The 21,374-nt window shown below is 35.0% G+C and overlaps 1 protein-coding gene across 1 annotated transcript in view; it reads left to right on the top strand.

The window, feature by feature from the left end:
• LOC121874613 overlaps window positions 1–21,374 on the top strand; it is a 187,082-nt gene that overhangs the window by 125,184 nt on the left and 40,524 nt on the right. Inside the window, exons 15-20 of the mRNA XM_042378841.1 lie at window positions 9–116; window positions 5,405–5,449; window positions 6,971–6,991; window positions 11,047–11,400; window positions 13,343–13,553; window positions 17,681–17,782. Coding sequence (XP_042234775.1) covers window positions 9–116; window positions 5,405–5,449; window positions 6,971–6,991; window positions 11,047–11,400; window positions 13,343–13,553; window positions 17,681–17,782 — 841 coding nt within the window. The remainder of the gene's footprint in view (window positions 1–8; window positions 117–5,404; window positions 5,450–6,970; window positions 6,992–11,046; window positions 11,401–13,342; window positions 13,554–17,680; window positions 17,783–21,374) is intronic.

Below are 21,374 nucleotides of genomic sequence, written 5' to 3'. Positions count from 1 at the left end.
CTTTGCAGCTTTGAGACACTCGCCATCACGGCGGAGAGGCACATCCCTTCGTATGTTGCGGCCCATGTCCCAGACTGACCCTGAGCATTCAGCTGAAGGGCATGACAGTCAAGAAGGTAATATTTAGCCTTTTTAGTTTGTTGCTGTTGGTGAGTGACTGAGATTTTGCATGGTTGTAGCAGTTCAGAGTTATAAAAGAGTAAGATATTTGGTTCAGTTACATTTGATTGGATAATACTATCGAGACTAATAAACACTCTTTATTTGTTTAATAAAGTAGAGATTTTATTTGACTACCTTAGTAATTGCTTCAATGTAGTAAGTAGTGGTAGTAATTATAACCTCAGGAAGCCTCAACTTAATGTAAACTGTAGATTTATTGCTTTGTAGAAGTGCATCAGTTCTCTAAACTCAACAAAATCCTGCAACATTTTCATCTGCCTAAGGATTCCTGAGGTCTCTTGAGTGTAATGTGAAGAAGATATTTGTAATAATAATTGTTTTATTTCTATAAGCACAGTAATAATACCCAGGGCCACCGAGAGGATGAGGAAGGTTGGATAAATGCCGGGCCTCTGGGATGGGGGGGGGGGGGTAAGGGTGTATAAATATTAATCAATATACTGTATCTATAAAGGGGGCCAAAGATTTATCTTTCCCCAGGGACCTGGCCAGCTATTGGTGGCCCTGATGATACCATGTTGATGGTAATATCCTATACTGTCTGCATATGTTAGGCTGATAGAAATAATTAAGAGATGCATTGGCAGTGATGTTCAAGTTGTAATGTTAAATATGTTTACATAAATTACAAGGGTTAACTAGTCCATGAGGCTAGTGTTTGTTAGTTGCAATGTCATGTTGAGGAATTGGATTGTTTCTCCCTTCAGAAACTGGTTGTTTTTGTAATTAAGGTTTTCACTTCACTTTTGAGGAAGAATTCTATTAACTGTGTTTGTTTAACAGCATGGTATAAATTGGGTTACTTGTAGATAGTTTCAGAGCAAAAATGTTTGAATTTTCTTAGCTGGTGATAGTGGCTTCATATCTATTGGTGACAGAAGGTAGAAGTGAGATAAGGATGAAGGGGAACTATTATATACATAACACTGGTCATCATCTCTTAACTAACACACACTGAAGTAAATCACTGTTTCCTTTTTTGTGTTATGATTATTGTTTCCTACATTTCAAGCAGGTACTTGATCATAGTCTCCAACACATGGGCACTGATTCTGTACTAATGTAGGTGCTGCAGATGGTACATGTTGGTTTGACAACTGTTACATTGGAACACACAATTTGTAAATAAAAAGTTACTGTGAGAAATCAGAGGAAAAAAGAAAAGGTGTTTCAGTGACAAATAGGATTATGTGAAGTTTTTAGTAAAAAAAATTCAGTTTTAATTAAGATAATAACAAGTTTACAAGTAATCTAAAGTCTAAGTTTTATATAGGATAATGCCAATTTTAAGTATAATTTAAGGTTATTTTTTAAATTAATGCCAACTTTTAAGTAGAATAAGGTCAAATTTTGATTAAGGCAATTTACAGTTTTAAGTCTGATGATAGCCAAGTTTTGAAGAAGATAGAGGTAAACCTCAAGATACGCTGGAGTTACGTTCCTGAAAAACCCATCGCTAGGCGAATTATCGTAAATAGGGAGCATTATAACATGGGGTTCAATGGGATATATTCCCAGCCAATCCGCAAACACACATGTATCACCGACAAAACAATTCCTACAATACAACTATCAGTACAAAACAATTAAACAACACTCGTCACATCATATTTGACAAGTCTGGTCATCGTCACATGTCCCCTTCGAGGCTAAGGGGATTCTTGTAGGTGGAATGGAGATGTAACTTTGACTCCCACACAGTCTCTGAGGAGTCTCATGCTGCTTAACAATGTCAAACTTCACCTCAGAGACACAGTTGTCTTGGATGCCTTGGCCTTCCCCGGCATTTTCAAAGTTACACTTCACACTCACAAAAACAGAGCGAATGATGATAACGAAAACAAGGATAGCGGTCAACACTGCTTACATTTTCAAAACAACAGAGTCGTCGCACCTTACAGTCACAAAAACACAGAAAATATCACCGATGATAAGTACAATGAACAATGTTGGCCGATAATTGTGTAGCCGTGCGATGGCGGGTTTATGATCGACAAAGAATTAAGGGGAGGGCTGTAGTGCACAGGTTGGCCGTGTGGCATCGCGTGGGTAGGCTGGCAAGTGAAGGTAGAGGTGCGTGGTGCAGAGGGCTAAATATCCTTTCCTTATAAAATGTCACTGACTTGACATGGAAAAATATAATTTACATTGCTGGAATCCTTGCCTGACCGCAATTAATTTGAGTACAGTATATACAACCTATAGTTTGCACTCTTGAAAATTCTTTTTTTTTCCAACCAATGGATATCGATGGCTATTCAATGGATATCGATAAAGCGAGTAGTTTTGATCGTATATAGTGAGATGATCTTAATTTACATAACCATCATTAAAGCGGAATATCCCACCTCAGGATATCGTACAGTATCTCGAGGTTTGCTTGTATTGACAGATATTAGCTGGAACATTTTAAGTTTTTAAGTAGAATAATCTAAATTATTGTATGATAATGATAAGTTTTTACTTGGTATAATATCTTGTTTCTAGTAGGATAAAATCAAGTTGGTGTCAAGCTTGGTGAAGGATACTGTCAAGTTTTAAGTAGGATAATATTAAGTTTTATGCAGGATAATGTCAAGGTTTTACTCTTGTTAAGATACAATTTCTGAGGTGCAATACTACATTGGTCTGCTGGACTAGTTATTCTTTGGATGGTCCAAACAGCGAAAAGTCTGGCATAACGAAGGTTTTGTTTTCCGAGTACAGTACTGTATAGTAAAGTCTCCTGTATCCAAATAATTGTTTGAGTAACTGATTTGTTCCATGGAAATCATAGTCACAAACTTCTTGATTATGTTAGATTTCTTTATTCACTAATGTCTCAATGTCTCGGAAAATAATTTTCCATTATTAGAGCCTAGAAAAAAGACAAAATATTAAAAAAAATACAGTAGTACCCCGATTTACGCGGTCAATTGAACCCACAGGGTACCGCGGAAAGTGAAAACCGCGTAAAGTGAACAACAGAACAAATGGGATTAATTCCAAGAGAGACTGGCCCGACCCCCAAACTCCACTTTTTCCTACACAATACCTATGTTGTAATAAAAATAACATCTAAATTTTATGATGGTATGCTCACACAATTAATATTTAAGAGAAATACAGTCTCCAAGTTAATGTCCATTCAAATAATGGACTCAAATCCCCCCCCCTCTTCCCAGCTCACTAGCTCCTACCTCTCTGAGAAATGTTTGGGTGAAACCACTAGATTTTAACATTTAGTAATATATAATACCTCAGACTAAAGTTAGGATAATATAATTGACATTTCTGTATTCCTTGCAGGTCAGGGAATATTTTTAATGTAAACTTCATATATTCTGCACAAAGGATAAAATATTTGCTTTGTGTAAACCAAATTATTACATTAGATCTAAAATTTGTATGTCTATGCAAAATCCATGATGTTTATATTCAAAATGATCATATTGTAAGAATTCTAGCAATGCAAATTATATTCTGGCCGGGTAATTTGTATGAATTTTATGAGCTAAAAAAAAAAAAAAATTATACTTCACCGCGTATATGAGTAGATGCACCACGGAAAGTGAAAGTCCGGTTGTGGTTGTGGCAAGGTACCGCGTAAATGAGAAATCGCGGAAAGTGAAACCGTGTAAAGCGGGGTAATAATGTACAGGTAATATACAAGAAAGATGAAACATTATTCTAAACTTTACTTTCCGCAAAAATTTTCAAAGTAACATAGCTTTGCAATTTACAACCAGTAGAAATGATGGGAGACCTAAGTACAGGTACAAAACTAAAACCAGAACAAACTAAAACATACAGGAGGTATTGCCTTAATTGAGAAAAACAACAATACACCGGAAACCATATCACAACTGGTTGGCTATACTTTGTATTGATAGAAATCTTCCATTATGAGAAGGTTTGTTTCAGTTGCTCCTGCCACGAACTGAGGAATCATATTGCGATAACGGGTGGTCTTGTTAGTGGGCGAGGTTGCGGATAACTGAATGAGGTGGTTGTGTGATTAACTGGTCCTGTTTGGACTGAACAGCCCAAGTGCTCATGTAGAGTAAGAGTTTATATTCTTCCCATACTGGATTCTCAGTGTTATATAGTATGTAAAATGAGGCCTTAATTTACCGTACAGGTGCGGACTTTATATTATTCAATTTATTGGTATTTATCAAACAAATGCTATGGTTGCCTTCATGCGGAACAATTTACCTGTGCAAAGGGACTATCAGTAAAGGAATAAGGGTGTACACTGCTCGCATCTTCCCAACCTTGCACCTGCATGCTACTGAATGCAGTGACCGTCATACACAGGTTTTTACATCATAACCCATGATACAAGACAAAAACAAGTAACTGCATTAGCATAATTGGTGTATCTAACACTTTTATCAAGGTAAATTGAAGTACAGTATTAAAGTTAATGGTAGACCTCTTAATGGGGATGTGTCATGCATGATGAAAAGAAGCGAAGAAGGGAACCAGTTGCAGGGAAAAATCCTAAAATGAGTAGCATTTTGTGGTTAACATTGTTTTTACTTATCGATTAGAAGTCTTCTGATAGGAGACCTCAGTACCTTGTTGTGGAAGAGAAGCACCACAGCAGAACACATCTCTTATGGCAACAAGAATGTAGAAATGTCACTGAATGGCAGTGTTTGTTGGTCTTGAATTTGGCCACTCACTATCAAAGTAGGAAAGGGGTTGCACAAGTTTCAAAAAAGGAAACAAACTGAACTACAGTAGACAGATGAATGAAATTGATATTCTTCCATAATTAACTGGTCCCCTTAAGCTTTCATATATGTGTCCTACTTAAGGTTTTGATGTTGGTTTTAGATTTGCTACTTAAGTTGTTACACTTACATGGGTGCCGTTCACATGAGCCTCCATCTGACTGGTCTCTCCATCCAACCCTAATTAAAACTTTATGATTGAGGCCCTTCATGATTGGGGTCCATTAGTATTGAGGCTATTTAGGTTAGGTTCTAGCCAATTTGAAGTGGACCCCTATCCCATTGCTTAGTTTTGGTTTGGTTGGGTTGGGAATTAGTATGTGACTACTGTATTCATCAAGGCACATACTGTTTTGATATCCACACTGCTCATTCAGGTGTTACCAACAAAAATAATACTTTCAGACAATGAAAATATTTTTAATCTCGGCACAACATTTCATCTGTCATTAATAGTGACGATGAACTCAAAATTCATTTCTGTACTTTCTTTCTTCAAGGATCATCTGTTCGCAGTAAGAGAAGTGCGAGCGTTCGAAGCAGAAGTATGTAATCTGTTAGTCCATAACCCTGATCCCCAGTCTCTGAAGCTTTATTCTAAATGTACACTTGAGTGATCCTTTGTGTCTATGGGACTCTGCTTCTGTGTTATTGTCATTGAATTATGTGTAAAATACGACTACCCCTTTTATATAGTATACTTATTGAAGAGTGATTGCCCTACAGTTTTATATATTTTTTAATCAGAATTATATGTAGGAAAGTAGAGCTCCTATTGAATAAGGTTTACAGTTAGAAATCATTATATTCTTTGGAGTGTCACCTCTCCTGCAGGTCTACTGTATACTGTACTTACATCTAGTTCATACATCCATATATGCATTGTATTTACTATCCCTGCAGCTAAGGCTGTTTTTTTTTCTCCATTTTAGTCATTAAACTGTGTTATTTCCAGCCTTTGTTATCTGATTGGTTGCTTAAGAATATGTATTGTGGTATTTATCTGTCACCAGTTATATTGGTTCCTGGGACATACTGGCAGTGATATTGTCTTATTTTTTGCACTTCAGCTTTTACCCTGATTAAAGAGAATACTGTAATACTGTACTAGAGAAAGTACTGTAAGATATGATTCCCTAAGAAAAGCTGGAATAGTATCCCCAGTGTAAATGTCCACAGTGTTATGTATCCACCTGTGGTATATTTATGTTTTGCTGTAGAAGCTTTCCTTGTCATGGATTTATTGGGGTTTCAATAGTTTTTTTTACTGTGATTCTTGTTTTCTATTTTTGTTGGTTTTCTTTTCATTTCAGGATTCATATGCTTGGGTTTTGCTTTATTTTATTTCAAATAATTCATAGTAATTTGTAATTAGAAAAAAAAAGAGAGAAATATTAGACAACAATTTATCATCACTAATGTTGGACTGTTCCAAGAAAAAAAAGTTCATAAAAGGATTTGAGACCTCATTTCATAACCAATAGATTATTTTATTATATATATTTATGTCGTCCTGTACTAGACTGCAAGGGCATTGCAGGCTATTGCAGTGGTACACTACTTAAAACACACTCGCACATCTTTGAATTTCAACCTGCTGAATTGCTGGATGAACTAAATGTGTGACCTACTTGTCTTGATCACTGAGCTTGAGTAGTTGTCCTTTTCTTGGTCCAGTATTGGGGTTTCCTGTGTGCCCTTAAGTTGTGTGCCTTAAACAGTGGATTACACAATTTCTTCCAGATAGGATGTAAGAGTTTTATTGCTGCATTTACTGTGTGTGTGTGTAGTGGAATTATGACTTTTTATTTTTCTCAATCCAAGAGTTTTCTCACATGAATACTTGATGTGCTGTAGTTTATATTAGTATCTTCATGATTTTATGTATTAAAGCCTAGGTTTATTCTTTTTGTATAAATATGAAAAACATAAATCTTGTGCTCTTTGAAAAGATTTTAATGTGTTTTCCAGATACATTTGCTTCATTCTGAAAAGCTAGTCATTATTAAAAAAGCCAACTATGTGATATACTACAATGAGACTGATTGAAACTGTTTTTATTTCAGGGTCAGGTGGAAGATTGCCAGGTGAGTCTTAATAGTACATTTCAGTAACTGCTTTATAAATAGTGTTATCTCTGTAAATATTTAATTAATGTGTGTGGTAAGAATGTAAATATTTCAACATTAATTCTGGCAGGAGGTTTATTATGTTTTCTTTATAGTAGGAAGTTATATAAGCATTTGCTGTCTTAAGGCTTTTGTATAAGGCTATTTGTATGAATTAGAATTATGTGAATGTGGTGGAGGGATGTCCACTTTGCTTCTCTCTTACTGCATTTCTAAAAGTAATGATGCTATGTTAGCAACTGCCTTGGTATGTCTTAATTTGGAGAAGTTTGAGCATTTTGAATGAGTGACAAGTAATATAACACTTTAAAGTGGAATGTGTTCCTTGAAGTCATCATTGTGATCAAGTTTCACTCTGAGGTTCCTTTTTCTTCTTAACTGCTGGTATCAACTACACCAGATTGCTGCAGCATCTGTTTATTGGTTCTGGCTGAATATACATATATACCATATACTGTATCTCTGATAAGCACATACAGTACATGTTAACTCTACATTATATAGCTACAGTGTTAAGTGACTGCTGTATCAAGAGAAATGGTGGTGTAGTAGTATTTCCTTTTATGTTATTTTTCTTTTAATTACTAATGTTAAACTCATTCCCTCCACAGATGTTTTGCTAATTTTATGTTGAGTCATTGGGAGCTTTTGTGTGACATAGGATGCTTACATTTGAGATTTCTAGGAATTCCCTCTCTCTCTACATTGATGTCTCCTTCTTTCCTTGGTATGTGTATCCAGCCAGATACTAAAAGACTGATGTGAAAAACGTCATTTGTAGTAAGATCGGCCATGTGAGGAATAAAAGTTTTATAGTTGAGAAAACTCTGCAAGTGCATATAGCCCACTGAAACCATTACTAAATTTGTCATGACAACTTCTAGTAACCTGATTCCTAATACTGTACTTTGAACACAACAACAAAAATTTTAATTTATAATTGCACAAGTGTTTCCAGTACAGCATTTTGATACTAAGTGATAAACTATCAATTGTAAATTCTTATTGAAATTGAAGTTTTTGGTAGAGAAAATGTATGCACATGTTGAAATTAATTATGCAAATTTTGATTAAAGAATGATTGAAAATTAAGATACTATTCATAAAAAAAAAAATTCTGACCAAATTCCTCTAAAACTACAGTACTGTATGTACAAATGTTAACAAAACCTTTAACGTGACATAAAAAATTAGAACCTCCTCACAACTCTTACCCTTAAATGCTAAATCCCTTTGCCAGTATACTAACATTTTTCTGACTAATTGTTGTACATTTACTGCTCTACATCCTCAGTCCAGAAGATCAAGTTAGGTACACTAACAGACCTAGTCGCTATAACTTCCTTAAAGTCCAAAATCTTCAGATATGTAAATTTATAGCTGAGTACTGATCAACATAAGAATGGAGGAAACTGCAGCAGGCCTATTGGCCCATACTGGGCAGTCCCATTTACACTCAACCCCTATTGCTCATATATCCATCCAACCTATGTTTGAAGCTATCCAGCGTATTCGAGTTAATGATGATATTTGGTAACTTGTTCCACTCGACTACAACTCTATTTCCAAACCAATGTTTACCTATTTCGCACCTAAATGTAAATTTGTCTAATTTAAAACCATTGTTACGAGTTCGCTCCTGGTTGGATAGTCTGAGTACCTTGGTAATGTCCCCTTTCAGGTTAGTTATAGTACTAGAGAACTGAATACTGTTACATATTCTCAAATAGATATGATTAATTAAGAGTTAAATGCAGTGAATGATAAATTACTGTACACATGATGACAGGAGAATAGGATACAAAATGAAATATGTATGCTTATCACATCTCATTTACCTGGTGCTTCATCCCAGCAAAGGTCCTACTTAACTTTTGTTTATATCAGACACTATTCTATGGTGATATATTGGTTTCATTAACAAATAATTTTTATTCAAATTCAAACCTCTTTAGTTCATTGTCTTTTTCTAATAAGTGGGACATGGAGTGCTAGACTATTGTGGTTTAGTCTCAATATCTAGACAGATGATTTGGTAAAACTTTACGCTCGCACAATTAAGCTTAAATTAAAAGCCACAGTATAACGGGTTTGTAACGAAAATACAAAATTCTTGAAGACATACCTTTGATGGGTTAAGGCAGCAATATTATAATACTGTACTGGCACCAGGTGTGAATTACTGTACATGTACTTTATACCTTAATCTGTACTTGAATTGCTAAGTAATTCTAAATTTGAATAAAGAGATGTGAAAAACTAATAGTAAGCCATGTACAGTATAGTCAAAGGTTATACTAAGTTGTGCGATAGACAAAGCAACTTACTGATGTGCATTGTTCAGTTTTTCTGAATATTTTCCATCTTCTATAAAGATTATGGTTATTCCAGTTTCTTGAAATTCATCTGAAGAAATTAACATTTCAAGGAAAATCAGTTGAGTATATCAGGAAATTTTGATTTGTGAGGTAGGATATTTAGTTAAAAATATAAAAGAAAGAAATTTGGTCAACCTTACTCCTTTCCCAGCTTCAAGAGACTAAACAGACTCCACATAAGTAAATTATAAGAAATAATAAAACACTTCCTGATAATTAGTGTAGTGATAACAAAACTAACAAATAATTTTTTAAGAAAATCCATTTCTGTCTTCAATATAATATATATTTAATGTAACTTTAGGAGTCATTGGATATCTACATTGTTACTTAAACACAAAATTTTTACATTGAATTGATCCCCCAGAGAGACATGTATTCCCTGGTACATTTTCACAGACAGTCTATATCCTTTGCACACAGTCTCTAGTAATATTTCATGTGAATCACTTGATGTCTCTACAGTACAGTACTACACATGTAAGGATGTATTTGCACATGTATGTACACCCTTTCCTGTCTCTTGTGTTTGTTTACAGAATTACAAGAAGTAGAGTACAGTACAGTAATAAGATATTGTAGGCTTCTTTATATGTATCTTAGGATTAACTGATTGGATTTTCAAGCTGTTTGATTAATTTTTTTGCACCAGTGGAGACATGTTTTACAAGCTACTCCAATTTTATTGTTGTCTTTGGGTTTACATTTCTAAAACCCACATTATGTGCTCCATTTTCCATTGATGAGTTTAGTTTTTAATAATGTGAAGAACAGAATGAAAGAGCGTATTTGCTAAATGAGTGTCAGTGGGCGTGGTATGGAAGAGATATAAGGAGGAGAGATTATTGTGTGTGAAAGAGCTAATGTACAAATGGCATCAGTTATGAAAAGAATCAAAAGGACATAGATGGTAAGAATGGAATAAATTTTGGACTGACATGATTCAGCAAATGTATAAATGGTAAAAAATCTTATTACTTTCACTACACGCCAATCATGATGTGGGTTAGGTCAAGGGGTAGAGAAATACCAAAGTGGAAAAGTAATATGGGAGAATAGTTGATGATAATTGGGGGAAGCAATAAGGAAGGGCCAAGGCAACAAACAGAAATACCAGCATACTCGTCTTACTCATATTGCTATTCAACTTGTACAGTACATACATTACTGATATTCAAAATAACTTCTTAGCTTCCACAAGGATTTCAATGCGTCATATAAAAAAAAAATTCACTTTATCTTTGCTTAAGTGAGCTAAGCTTTAATGACTGCTCGCCCACATTGAAAGATATTGGACGCTAGTGTTTGAAGTCGTTTCAGTCACCCCTAAATTTATATCTACAATATTTAAAAAAATTCTTATATTAGCTTCCTCTACTACTGTTTTGGACTTTAGTTTGAGAATCTTTAATTGACATTCATTTTCCATTAAGAAAGTTAACCATATCATCTTGCTGATTTTATTATTCTGTCGCAATTCTAAATTAAAGTGTCACATTGGTTCTCATTAGAATACATTAACAATGTCTGGAACCTCTCTTCTTCCTTGTGTTTCTGTTTACGAATTGGGGCGTGTAGTGTGTAGTAGGCATGAGCAGGTGGGTGTGTGATGGGTGTGGTGCGTGGTGCTTGCAGGTGGCAGTGTTAGTGCTGAGGACCGGCCCGGTGAGAGTGGTGAGGTGGCTATCTCCTTATCCATGGCTACAGGAGGCTCGGGAGCCACAACCACGGTCACCAGCACTCCGTCTGCAGTAGCTGGGGCAGCCTCGGGTAGTGTGTCTGGAGCAGTAACAGCAGGAGGGGGAGGCTCTGCTGCTGCATCTGCCTTAGGATCAGGCACACCCTCCACGCCGATCAACCTTCCGGCCGTGCTTCAAGACCGACCTCACTCTGGCCGTGGTCGTGTGCCTCCGCCGGTGCCTCCGCGCTCACCTCGGGGTGGAACTACCCAGACCACCTCTACCTCCTCTTCATTCTCACTTGCTCGAGGTGGAGTTGCTTACCTCACTATGCCTCCGAGCCCACGTTTTGCTGGAGGCAGCCCTCGTTTTTCGCATCTGTGTAGTCCTAGTATTGGCATGACTGGATATAACATCTGGCATGCAGACAGTATGTGTAGATTAGATAAAGATTGCATGATGCCAATACTGCATGCTCACCCTTATGAAAGACAACACTATGTATGGCAAGTGCCAACTGAAGATGTATTGGCTTTATCCCCTATGCATTCAGGCGGTGCCACGCCTGATGATACTCCCCATAAACGAGCTTTTCGTCGTACCAATGCTGGAGTTGCCATTCATGCTATGCGTGGAATATATGATGTCATCAAGACAGCATCTCGACCAGGCACACCCACCAGTACTTCTTCCACTCATCCTTCTTATGATGAGGGTCTCAGTCCTTCTCATCAGCATTCCCACATTCATTCTTACAGACCTTCCTGCCTAAGTCGCCAATCTTCTGTTGAACAAAATAAATGTGAATTTGTGTTACCAGATACCCATATTACATCTACTGGTAACTCCCCATCATCTCATTCCGTGATAAACAAAACTTCACTGTGCTTGTCAAGGACAAGCCCAAAGCACAGTTTTTCTAGTTGTTCTCACACTGCTGAACAAATAGCAGCCCATCATTCCAAACTTAACAGAAATCTGACATTGGGGGAAACGTTTTCTCCCATACCATTGTTATCGCAATCAAGGCTACCTGATGATAGTTTGTCTGAATCAGTTACAAGTATTAACGGGGCTATTTCCAAGCCACCTTCATCCCAAGTAAATAATATTATTTCCAAGGAATCATTACAAGAGAGTGTGGCTCGGGGTAGAAAGTGTTGGGGTAAGGCTCAAGAACTCCAACTGTACAATAACACAGATATGACTCGACTTTTTCCAGGAAACATGAAGCCACTTTCAAGAAATTCCTTTGCTGGTACTGAGAGACTTCAAGTGGAAGGAGAAAATCTGAAAAGAAATTCATTAGTAGATAGACCATCAGCTGAAGAGGAAGCCTATATTGAACATGCTCTTACCATGTACTTGGGAAGATCAAGATCTCCTTCACCTTTTAAAGACCATCTGTCCCATTCATCTTATGGAAACTCGTATTCCCCCTCTCAGTTCGGAGGATCACATTCTCAAATGCCATACTCACCTTCTCACACTCCTTCTCCAGTGAAACATCAGTCAACTGGACAGCTTGGTATGACCTCTGATGCAAACTTAGGCCGGAAATCTTCTCTGAACTCTGAATTACAGTCTTCATTACGTCACATGTCCTCACCAGGCTTACTTGAAGACTTACGCAGGCACCATAGTAATAATGCAGATGATCAGCCTCAGCCAAGCCAAGTGATGCATAGAACATTTTACACTGAAATCTAATTTTTTTTTTTGTGTGTGTGTTATGTTGCATGCCATCATCCATATCTGTATACAGTATTGTGCTCTGTCAACTGTGTTGTGGCTTTCTTAATGCATTACCTTTTATCTTGGTATGATTTTGTCTTCCAAGTTCTGTTTGTTTAGGTAGTTTTAAAGATACTTGCTTATTTAGGCATTCATTATATTTTTATTATTTTATTATTATTATTATTATTATACAGTTGTACTCTGTAGCAAGGCTTTTTTTGTTTTGTTTTTTCAGTAGGATGTGATGTGAAAATGTAATGGTATTTAATCAGTAATCCAAAAAGTACAGATAATTTGTTTTAATGAAGATTAACTTTAATGGAGAGATATCTTAACAACAATTTCCATTATATATAAAGACCCTAGGAGGCAAAAGATAGCTAAAGCAATTTGTTCTGTAGTTGTATAATTCCCTTTTTATTAAATTTGATATTCCCTCCAGTTGCTTTAGTCTGGCTTTGACAGCAACCCGTAGTGATAGTTCCTTAACATGCGGCTGTTTCCGGGACACGTAGGTAGTGGCCGCGGTGTAGTTACTGTGAGTGGTGGAGGGAGTTCAGCAGGCCATCCACCTTTAAGCTCCACTCCTCCACCTCCATGGGATGCTGCTTCTGGGGCAACGGGCAGTATGATGGTCAGCACTTCATCTCCGCGGGTTCAAGTACGGTCATCGCACACACACGTCACCACAGTTGCAATCCAAGAAGATCGAACTGATGTTGTCAGGTAAGCATGTACAGTATTCCACCATTAGCTACGTTGCTTTCATCATGATGTGCCTTGTAATTTCTTAATATTTTCCTAGAATTTTATCTCATAATGTAAAATAAAGATCAGTAGTTTACCAACATCGCTTTCCAGCTGCCTTATGCTGTACAGTATAGTAACATTTACAACAATAGCTTAATTTTGAGTGGCATTCATTGGCAGTTTGTATAATCTTTACTATTTAAACAATTATAAAAGGTAATGTAGTACAGTATATGATTATGCAGAGCTTTATTGTTGTGCCTCCTGTAAAAATAAATTGTAATTACTGTTTTGTTCTTATGTAGTCTGTATGTGAATTACTGCCTTTATTATAATGAAGAGGAATAATTCTCTTATTTGGTTCTAATATGTAAGCAGCCCCACTCTGCAGCCCAAGATGGTAACACATGAAAAATCTCCCTTCACTTTTATTTCATTGTGGTTATTAAGTTAACTGTGTCATTAATGTGCGAGTTGATTATTTTGGGAAATAGTGTCTTGAAACCCAGCCGAATGGTCAGAGATCTTAGTGAGCTTTGTATATTTCCTTTTTTTTTTCTTTAAACAATTTAATTATCTGTGAACATTTAATAAAAAGTTCCAACATTTTGTAGGTGGTAGGTAGGTGAAGGGTATAAAATGTTGATGGTAGAATTGACTGAGAAATGGGCACCTTAAAAGGGTATGGTCAGATAGAGGCTATGGGCACTTCACACAAGTCAGAAATTCTAATGAGATAGATTGTATTTGAGACACATTAATGTGGTGAGATTGGCTGTATCTTCGGGCCTTGTTTGAAGGGGGGAACTATAGCAGATCGTGTATTAGTAAACAGATGGATAAAATAAATGATGAAAGGAGGGAGAGTCATTATTGTTCTTGGCACACACACACACACATCCATGAGAGAGAGAGTGTCTCTCTCTCTCTCTCTCTCTCTCTCTCTCTCTCTCTCTCTCTCATATTATTTACAATAAAATCTTGTCCTTGAATTTGGTAGATTCTGTGTAGTGCTAATAGAACTTGCTTTTGGAATATATTTATTTTTCATTACAATAATAGGGTGGTAAGGTAACCCTCTATGAATAGCATATCATTTATTTTATTTTTTTTATTTTATTTTTTTTTTATTTATTTTTTTTTTTTAGAACTTACAAAATATACAAGTTTTATTCACTTGATAACAGGACAAATTTGAAGAAATAAGTCAATACTGTGCTTGCCGTATTTTACCGCATATAAGACGCACCTCTCATTTCAGCAGGGAGTATTTAGGATTTTTTGTGTGTGTGTGTTTCCCTCCTGTAGCCATAGTTTTCTTAAAACAATATATATAGTACAGTACCAGGAAATGTGAGGAATGAATAAAATAATACCAATAAGTGGGTTAACACAATCGCCATTTGCATACATTCCCTGCTTCACCATAACAACGCAGACCAGCAGGGACGCTACCTCCATTGACTCCTTAGCAATACTCCCCCCTCCCACACTGCCTACTGGAGACAGCAACTGGGGGATTCATTAGCTTACGGGAGACTGCAAGTTCACATATAGGATGCAGACTAATTTATTTTAGCCATTTTTCAGACAAAATTTTTTGTCTTATATGCTGTAAAGTATGGTAATTTGCAACATTGAAATACAACTTTTATTGGATACATGTAACCAATAGAAAAAAATAGGATTTATCTGAATATTAGTAAACCAGTTGCTTATCTGGAGTAATATCTTTGAATCTATGCTTTTTTTTTATTGATATTGCAAGATTAATTAAAGGGATGGATTGTGTGACTGCCACTTCTCACATAGTATGTTGGCTGGAAAGGTTGCTAAGATGATGTTGATACTGTTAGTGTGAAGCTTCATATATCATTTCGTGGTTTAACTATGGCCATTTAATGGGAAAAGTTACATTTATGGATTTTTTATTTGAATTTGTATGTATTTAAAACACAGTTGCTGTCTTGTTACTGACTGCATTTAGTGTATGCTAATTGATTTTTTTGCTGAAGTAACTTTTGTTTTAAATAATTATTTTGTTATGCAATAATTTGCTGTACATTTACTATCTTGAGTAAATGCCAGACCCAAATGCAAAGTCATTGGGTAAATATTTAATGCTTCTAAAATGATCTTAAACTTTTGAAGGCATACAGATGGATGGTAATTGTATTTGCTGAGATTTTATGTGTGTCATTATGTTTGGATACCACACCTGAAGGATTGATAGAAAATTAATTAGGTTTTTATATTATTATTGGTACAGTAGTACTGTACTTAAATTTGCAGTGTTGTTTCAGGTTAATTGCCTGAGCCAAGGCAAAGAAATTTGTAGATACTTTGCCAAATATAAGGTTGGAATGTTAACGAATGGCATTTACCCTGTTCAGAGTCACATTCAGTAGTGTAGCACACTATACTGCATACTTTAATTTATATCATAGTTTTTTTTAGTTTTTAAAGTTTATTCCAGGTTATGTACGTATGTGTATGTTTGGTTGTATTGTGTGAGTAGGAGTTTTATGTAGATACCTTGTGCAAAAGTTTTTGTTAGACTTGTCCTTTTTTTTTAAATGTCAAAAGAGGTTTTTAACATTCTAAAAACTAAAAAGATATGAACAGAATAGAGAAGTTAGAGAATTTTATTTCATCAGCTCTAGAATACATATCAGCTGTGAGATTTATATTAAAGCTGATAGGAAAGTGATGGTTATATTGTATGTTCATTGTGCAGTGATGGACGGAGAAAGCTAAGAATGAATTTTTGAGAAAGAGACCAGATTTACAGTACAGGAGAGAAATGCACAAAAGGTGAAAAAATGAATAAGAGAAACAGTAAACAATATTATGTGATGATCGGGAGTTGTAGAAAGTGAAATGAAGTGAAAGTGTATGGATGATTATTGGTGTGGTGTGAAGCACTTTAAGTTTTTATTTAAGGCTGCAAAGAAATGTATAACTGAAGCAGATACATATTGCATCTCAGTGCTATCTATGTGTTTTCAAGAATGGATATGTTATAATTTGTTCAGAAATTTATTGCATTTTATTTAGCTGTATTTCTTGTGCATTATGTATATGCTCAAAATATAGCTTTTTGTGGCTTTTATTTCTTAGTGAATAATCCTATTGAATGTGAGTGTCCTGAGCTTAGGGCAAAGGCTTTAACAGAAGCTTTAATGGTTGTCTTTGTAAAAGTTATGAATATGAAAATAATATTGGTTGTGCAAGCATGTGGTAACAACTTTAACTATTGTAGAGACTTAACTTAGTATCATTGGGGAGATGAAGCTAACATATCTCTTATTCGTACAAGTATTTTAAAGAGTTTGATTGGGTTGAAAAAGTCATTCGTGCTAACACATCCTTGTCTCGTTCATCTCCCTCAAGAATTTTATCCACTTTGAAAACTTTGATAAAATTTTGGTTCGATATATATTTATTTACTATACTGTATTTGCATGATTTTTTTTCTTCTGATTCCCAGCCTATTATTCTGATGAGTACAGTGTATTATTAATTCATTTTGAAGTTCGTGGTGGGTTGTTTTACACAGTATATCCAAAGTAAAACAACATCATGCTTTTGTGCTCTTTAGACATATTGGTGGATATTACTGTATGTAAATATTGATCTAGGTTACTTTATTGTCACTTGCAACTTCTTATACATTCACTAGTATTACCAGGTGTTTACGAGGCAAATTATCACTTTATGGACATATACTGCTTGGCATTATGCTATATTCTCAATCATTGCAGAATCAGATTATACTGGACATAAAATCAATATTTTACAAGTGCACCTTTCACTATCTGCTTGAGGTCAAGTTCCCTGCATCCCTGTAGTATTATTTATTCCTCACTGTAGACAATTCCTCCCCACTGTCCAAGTTTCAATGCACTATTCATATTGTTTGTTAAGCTTTATTTATCTCTTTTTGTATTTTGTATTGGGAATATGGCATTTTCCTACAATCTGTGTGGTTTGATTAATATTGGGGTTAACTCCAGGGTACGTGTGACAATGATTACTGCTCCAGCTTTTGTGATTGGTGTTGGTCGTCATGCAAACCATCCCCCTGGTTTTTCTTTTCTCAGAAAGGGTCAAAAGTTGCGCTTTAAGGGCCTTGCAGAGGACCCCCAAAGTGTCACTGAACCCGTGCTTGTTAGCTATAAGGAGATAAAATCCACCGCTGTAAGGTAGTGATCCCTCACAATTTTTGGGTTTGTGCACTTTGCCTGGCATGAACAAACTTTTCAGTATTAGAGAGGATAATGACTACTTTACCTGTGAGCTAAATTTGCAAATAATTTTTATTATTTATCTTTTGCTGCTTTATTAAGCTCATTTATTAGTTATTCTGTAGAGTGAAAAAAAAAACTTGTACAGTTGATGTTCGATGTTGGTTGTATTTACAACATACAGGGAGAGCTAAAATATAGATTTAGTTCTGTATTTCTAGTGCTTGTCTTACACACACAGCTGGTAAATAATTCTTAAATATAATTACTGTAATATAAACAACCTTTTGAAAGGAATGCAGCAGTTCAGAATCACCCTTAGATTCAGGTAGTTCCTGTAGCTTCTGCCGCTGTGTTAGTAAGCAGACTACTCCTACTTAGGGTGTCTACTATTCTCTCATTAAATGATTGGACATTTTAGCACCTACTTACTGAAAGACTTTTTGTCCATTGTTGTCGTATAATAGGGATAGGAATGCATGCTTTCTGCCCATGCACTTGTCCGCCCGTGCACCTGTCCATCCGTGCTTTCGTCCGTCTGTTGGTCTTAGTGTTGTGAATATGAGAATTCAAATAAATATTGATAGATTTATTCAAAACCTATCACAGGAGTTCATCACAAAAAACTTGGTAATCAGCATAGTCTGTCATCATTCTCCAGAGTTATGGCCATTTGGACTTCTTTATGGTGCAGTGGGGGGAGTTGTGCACCATTATTCAGCAACAGTATCATTTTTAATCTTACTTTTGCTTAGAAAATGTCCCCAGAACCGGATCTTGTTCTCATAATGGTTTCAACTACTGTACATGCTTAATTGACAATTATATTTATCTTACATTAAAGATCCTACCCAGAGTAATTAATTTAAATACAGTACCTAAAACAAGCATTAGTGTGTTTCCTTTCAATAAATATTAGTCCCAGTTGATACTCTTCCTTCAAAATTTCTTCACTTCAAATGTAGTTGTGTGTAGATTAAATTTTTAAGGTGTATCCGTATATTTCTTTCGCCATATTACGTCGCAAAGTTTACTAATGATGTATTAATATTCTTCAATTATGTTTACTTACATATATCTTAGACTCCTTCATTTTTTGTTTTATTAAGGCTTTAGAATTGTATGTTCCTATAGTAATTGTTAACTCTAAAATTTTAAAATCAGCCATATTATTAATTTGAGCTGTAAAGTTTTCATATACGTATACAGTATACATATATGATGCCCGATCATACATGTGAATGGGGATCCATACTACATGAATGTTTCCCTTGTATTTGAATTGGCTCTAAATTGAAGATAAAACTACAGTACAGTAGTACTTACATTTTCCCCACTTTTTATTTTCTTCTCCAACCTCTTCTTGGTCCTCCCATCAATACAGTATGTTGAAAATATAACATAACCATAATTTTAGGTGATAATATTCATATTTTTTATTATCTTGGCAATATAAGTGATTTTTCAAGTGTACAGCATCCCCTCTCAACTTATTTTAGTTTGAGTATAGTTTTTTTGCACTGAAAAAAGGCAGTAAAGTATTTAGTTTTAGTTAATCGCTGTGTAAGTATATAACCAGACACCAGTAATGCCGTACTAATGTGACTATTTTAAAAGCAAGAAGATCCAAGACAAATCTTTACTGTAGTATCCTTAACCATATCAGTGTTGGGCTCTGTGTAGTGTGTGTTCACCCTCCCACATTTACGATGAGGTGCTAATGCATTTTATTTTGTTTTACAATTTTTCCTTTTTTTTTTTCTTTATGATTGATTTTGTGGTCACCCAATTGGTTGTGGTATGTTTTTTATGTTTTGTGTATGACCTTTTTGTTCATACAGTTGCCTATTTTGTGATTGCTTACAGTATTTAGGTTCATATCATGTTGTTTTATTAGACTTGTGTGAAACTATATGTTTTTATGTACTGTATGTTACTGCTTTAGATAGTCTCATATAATCATGTTCTCTCTCTCTCTCTCTCTCTCTATATATATATATATATATATATATATATATATATATATATATATATATATATATATATATATACACACAGTATATATTCTGCTCTATTAACACAAGTCATTGATGATCAGTCCAAGAAAAACTGACTTGAAAAGTTATATTTTAGAAATAGAAAGCAGAATTGTAAATAACAGTTCTGAATTCTGTTAAATGGGATAACCACCACATTGACACCAGCACTTTATTCTTTTCTTTTTATAACAAAAATCATTAATGGCTTGCGAATCCTTCATAGTGCAGAATAATGATGTTTTTTCTTTTATTATTATTATCTAAAAAAAAATATGAAACATACTTAGAGTTTTGTACATATATTGAACTGTGTATTTATGAAACTCGGTAAAAGAGGAGTTTCAAAGTGATTCAACAAACACTGTTTATAAAAAAGCACAAGTTGAAGGTCCCTATACCTGGAATATTGTTTTCACTGTTTAAAGGTTTTTCTCCTAATAGTAAACAGTCTGTGTATTTAGAACACAAAGCAGCTTTTTGGTTGTCTGATGTATGTATTATTACAGTACTCTATCACTGCACCTAGTGACTAATATTCAGTCTTATATTTAATAAAGTATGCCATTGATATTTTTTGGTGTTATCAGAGTATGGGAATATTTGTTCCAAAATACTAAACCTTTGCAAATTCTGACATTGTAGAACCATAAGCAATGCTGACAATATGTTGATAAGAAGTGAATGTTTGTTAAATGATGTCAATGCCCTCTGCAGAATTATCAGAAAGTGAAGTGTAAAATGCTTACAAAGTGGATGTTTTTCAGCATGTGAGATGATGCAGGTAAATAGGAGATGAGAAGAAAAAATGGAGGAATTGGACTTTTTTTATAATATGTAGGAGATAAGACAAGCAGTACTACAGCAATGTGAACCATTGTACAGCATTTATATGTACAAGTACTGTATCTCTTATCTTAGCAAGTCCTCTGGTGTCTTGCATTAATTCTTCTTCTTTAGCAGATTGAGACTACAGTACTGTACCTCACCTTTTTATATATATGATAATGAATTTCAGAAATGTTTCTAAAGGATAGGAACATATTAAAAAAAATAAGATATTGTTCAAATTTGCAATATGTTTGTAATGAAAAGAAATTACAGTATAAATAACAATCAGAAACATTTCTTTTTTTGTTTACAAAATGTTCAACGTTTGTTTGGCCACTTGATCTCCGAGGTGGGTGCTCTTGCTCACCAACTTTAAATTTATTGAATAACACACCCAAGAGTGATTGTAGGCATTGGACACATGTAATGTATCCTACAGGCTAATTTTTCTGGTTTGGTTAAAGTCTGGAATTTCATACGTAAGATTCTGTAACTTAAGTTGATGTATTCCAGGTATAAGGTATCTTACAAACATGGTCATCCTTCATCTAGTTTTCTTATTGTCAATTTTACTGTGGAGAAGAATTATATTTATTCCTCCATGCAATAGTCATTATTGTATTTATAGATAGGAGACATTCATAGAAAATTTAAATGAAGAGGAAATTTTAAGCTGTTAGATA

This window comes from Homarus americanus, unplaced genomic scaffold, assembly GCF_018991925.1.
Source record: "Homarus americanus isolate GMGI-L3 unplaced genomic scaffold, GMGI_Hamer_2.0 scaffold34360, whole genome shotgun sequence".
NCBI lineage: Eukaryota > Metazoa > Arthropoda > Malacostraca > Decapoda > Nephropidae > Homarus > Homarus americanus.
This window is presented reverse-complemented; position numbering and strand designations above follow the sequence as displayed.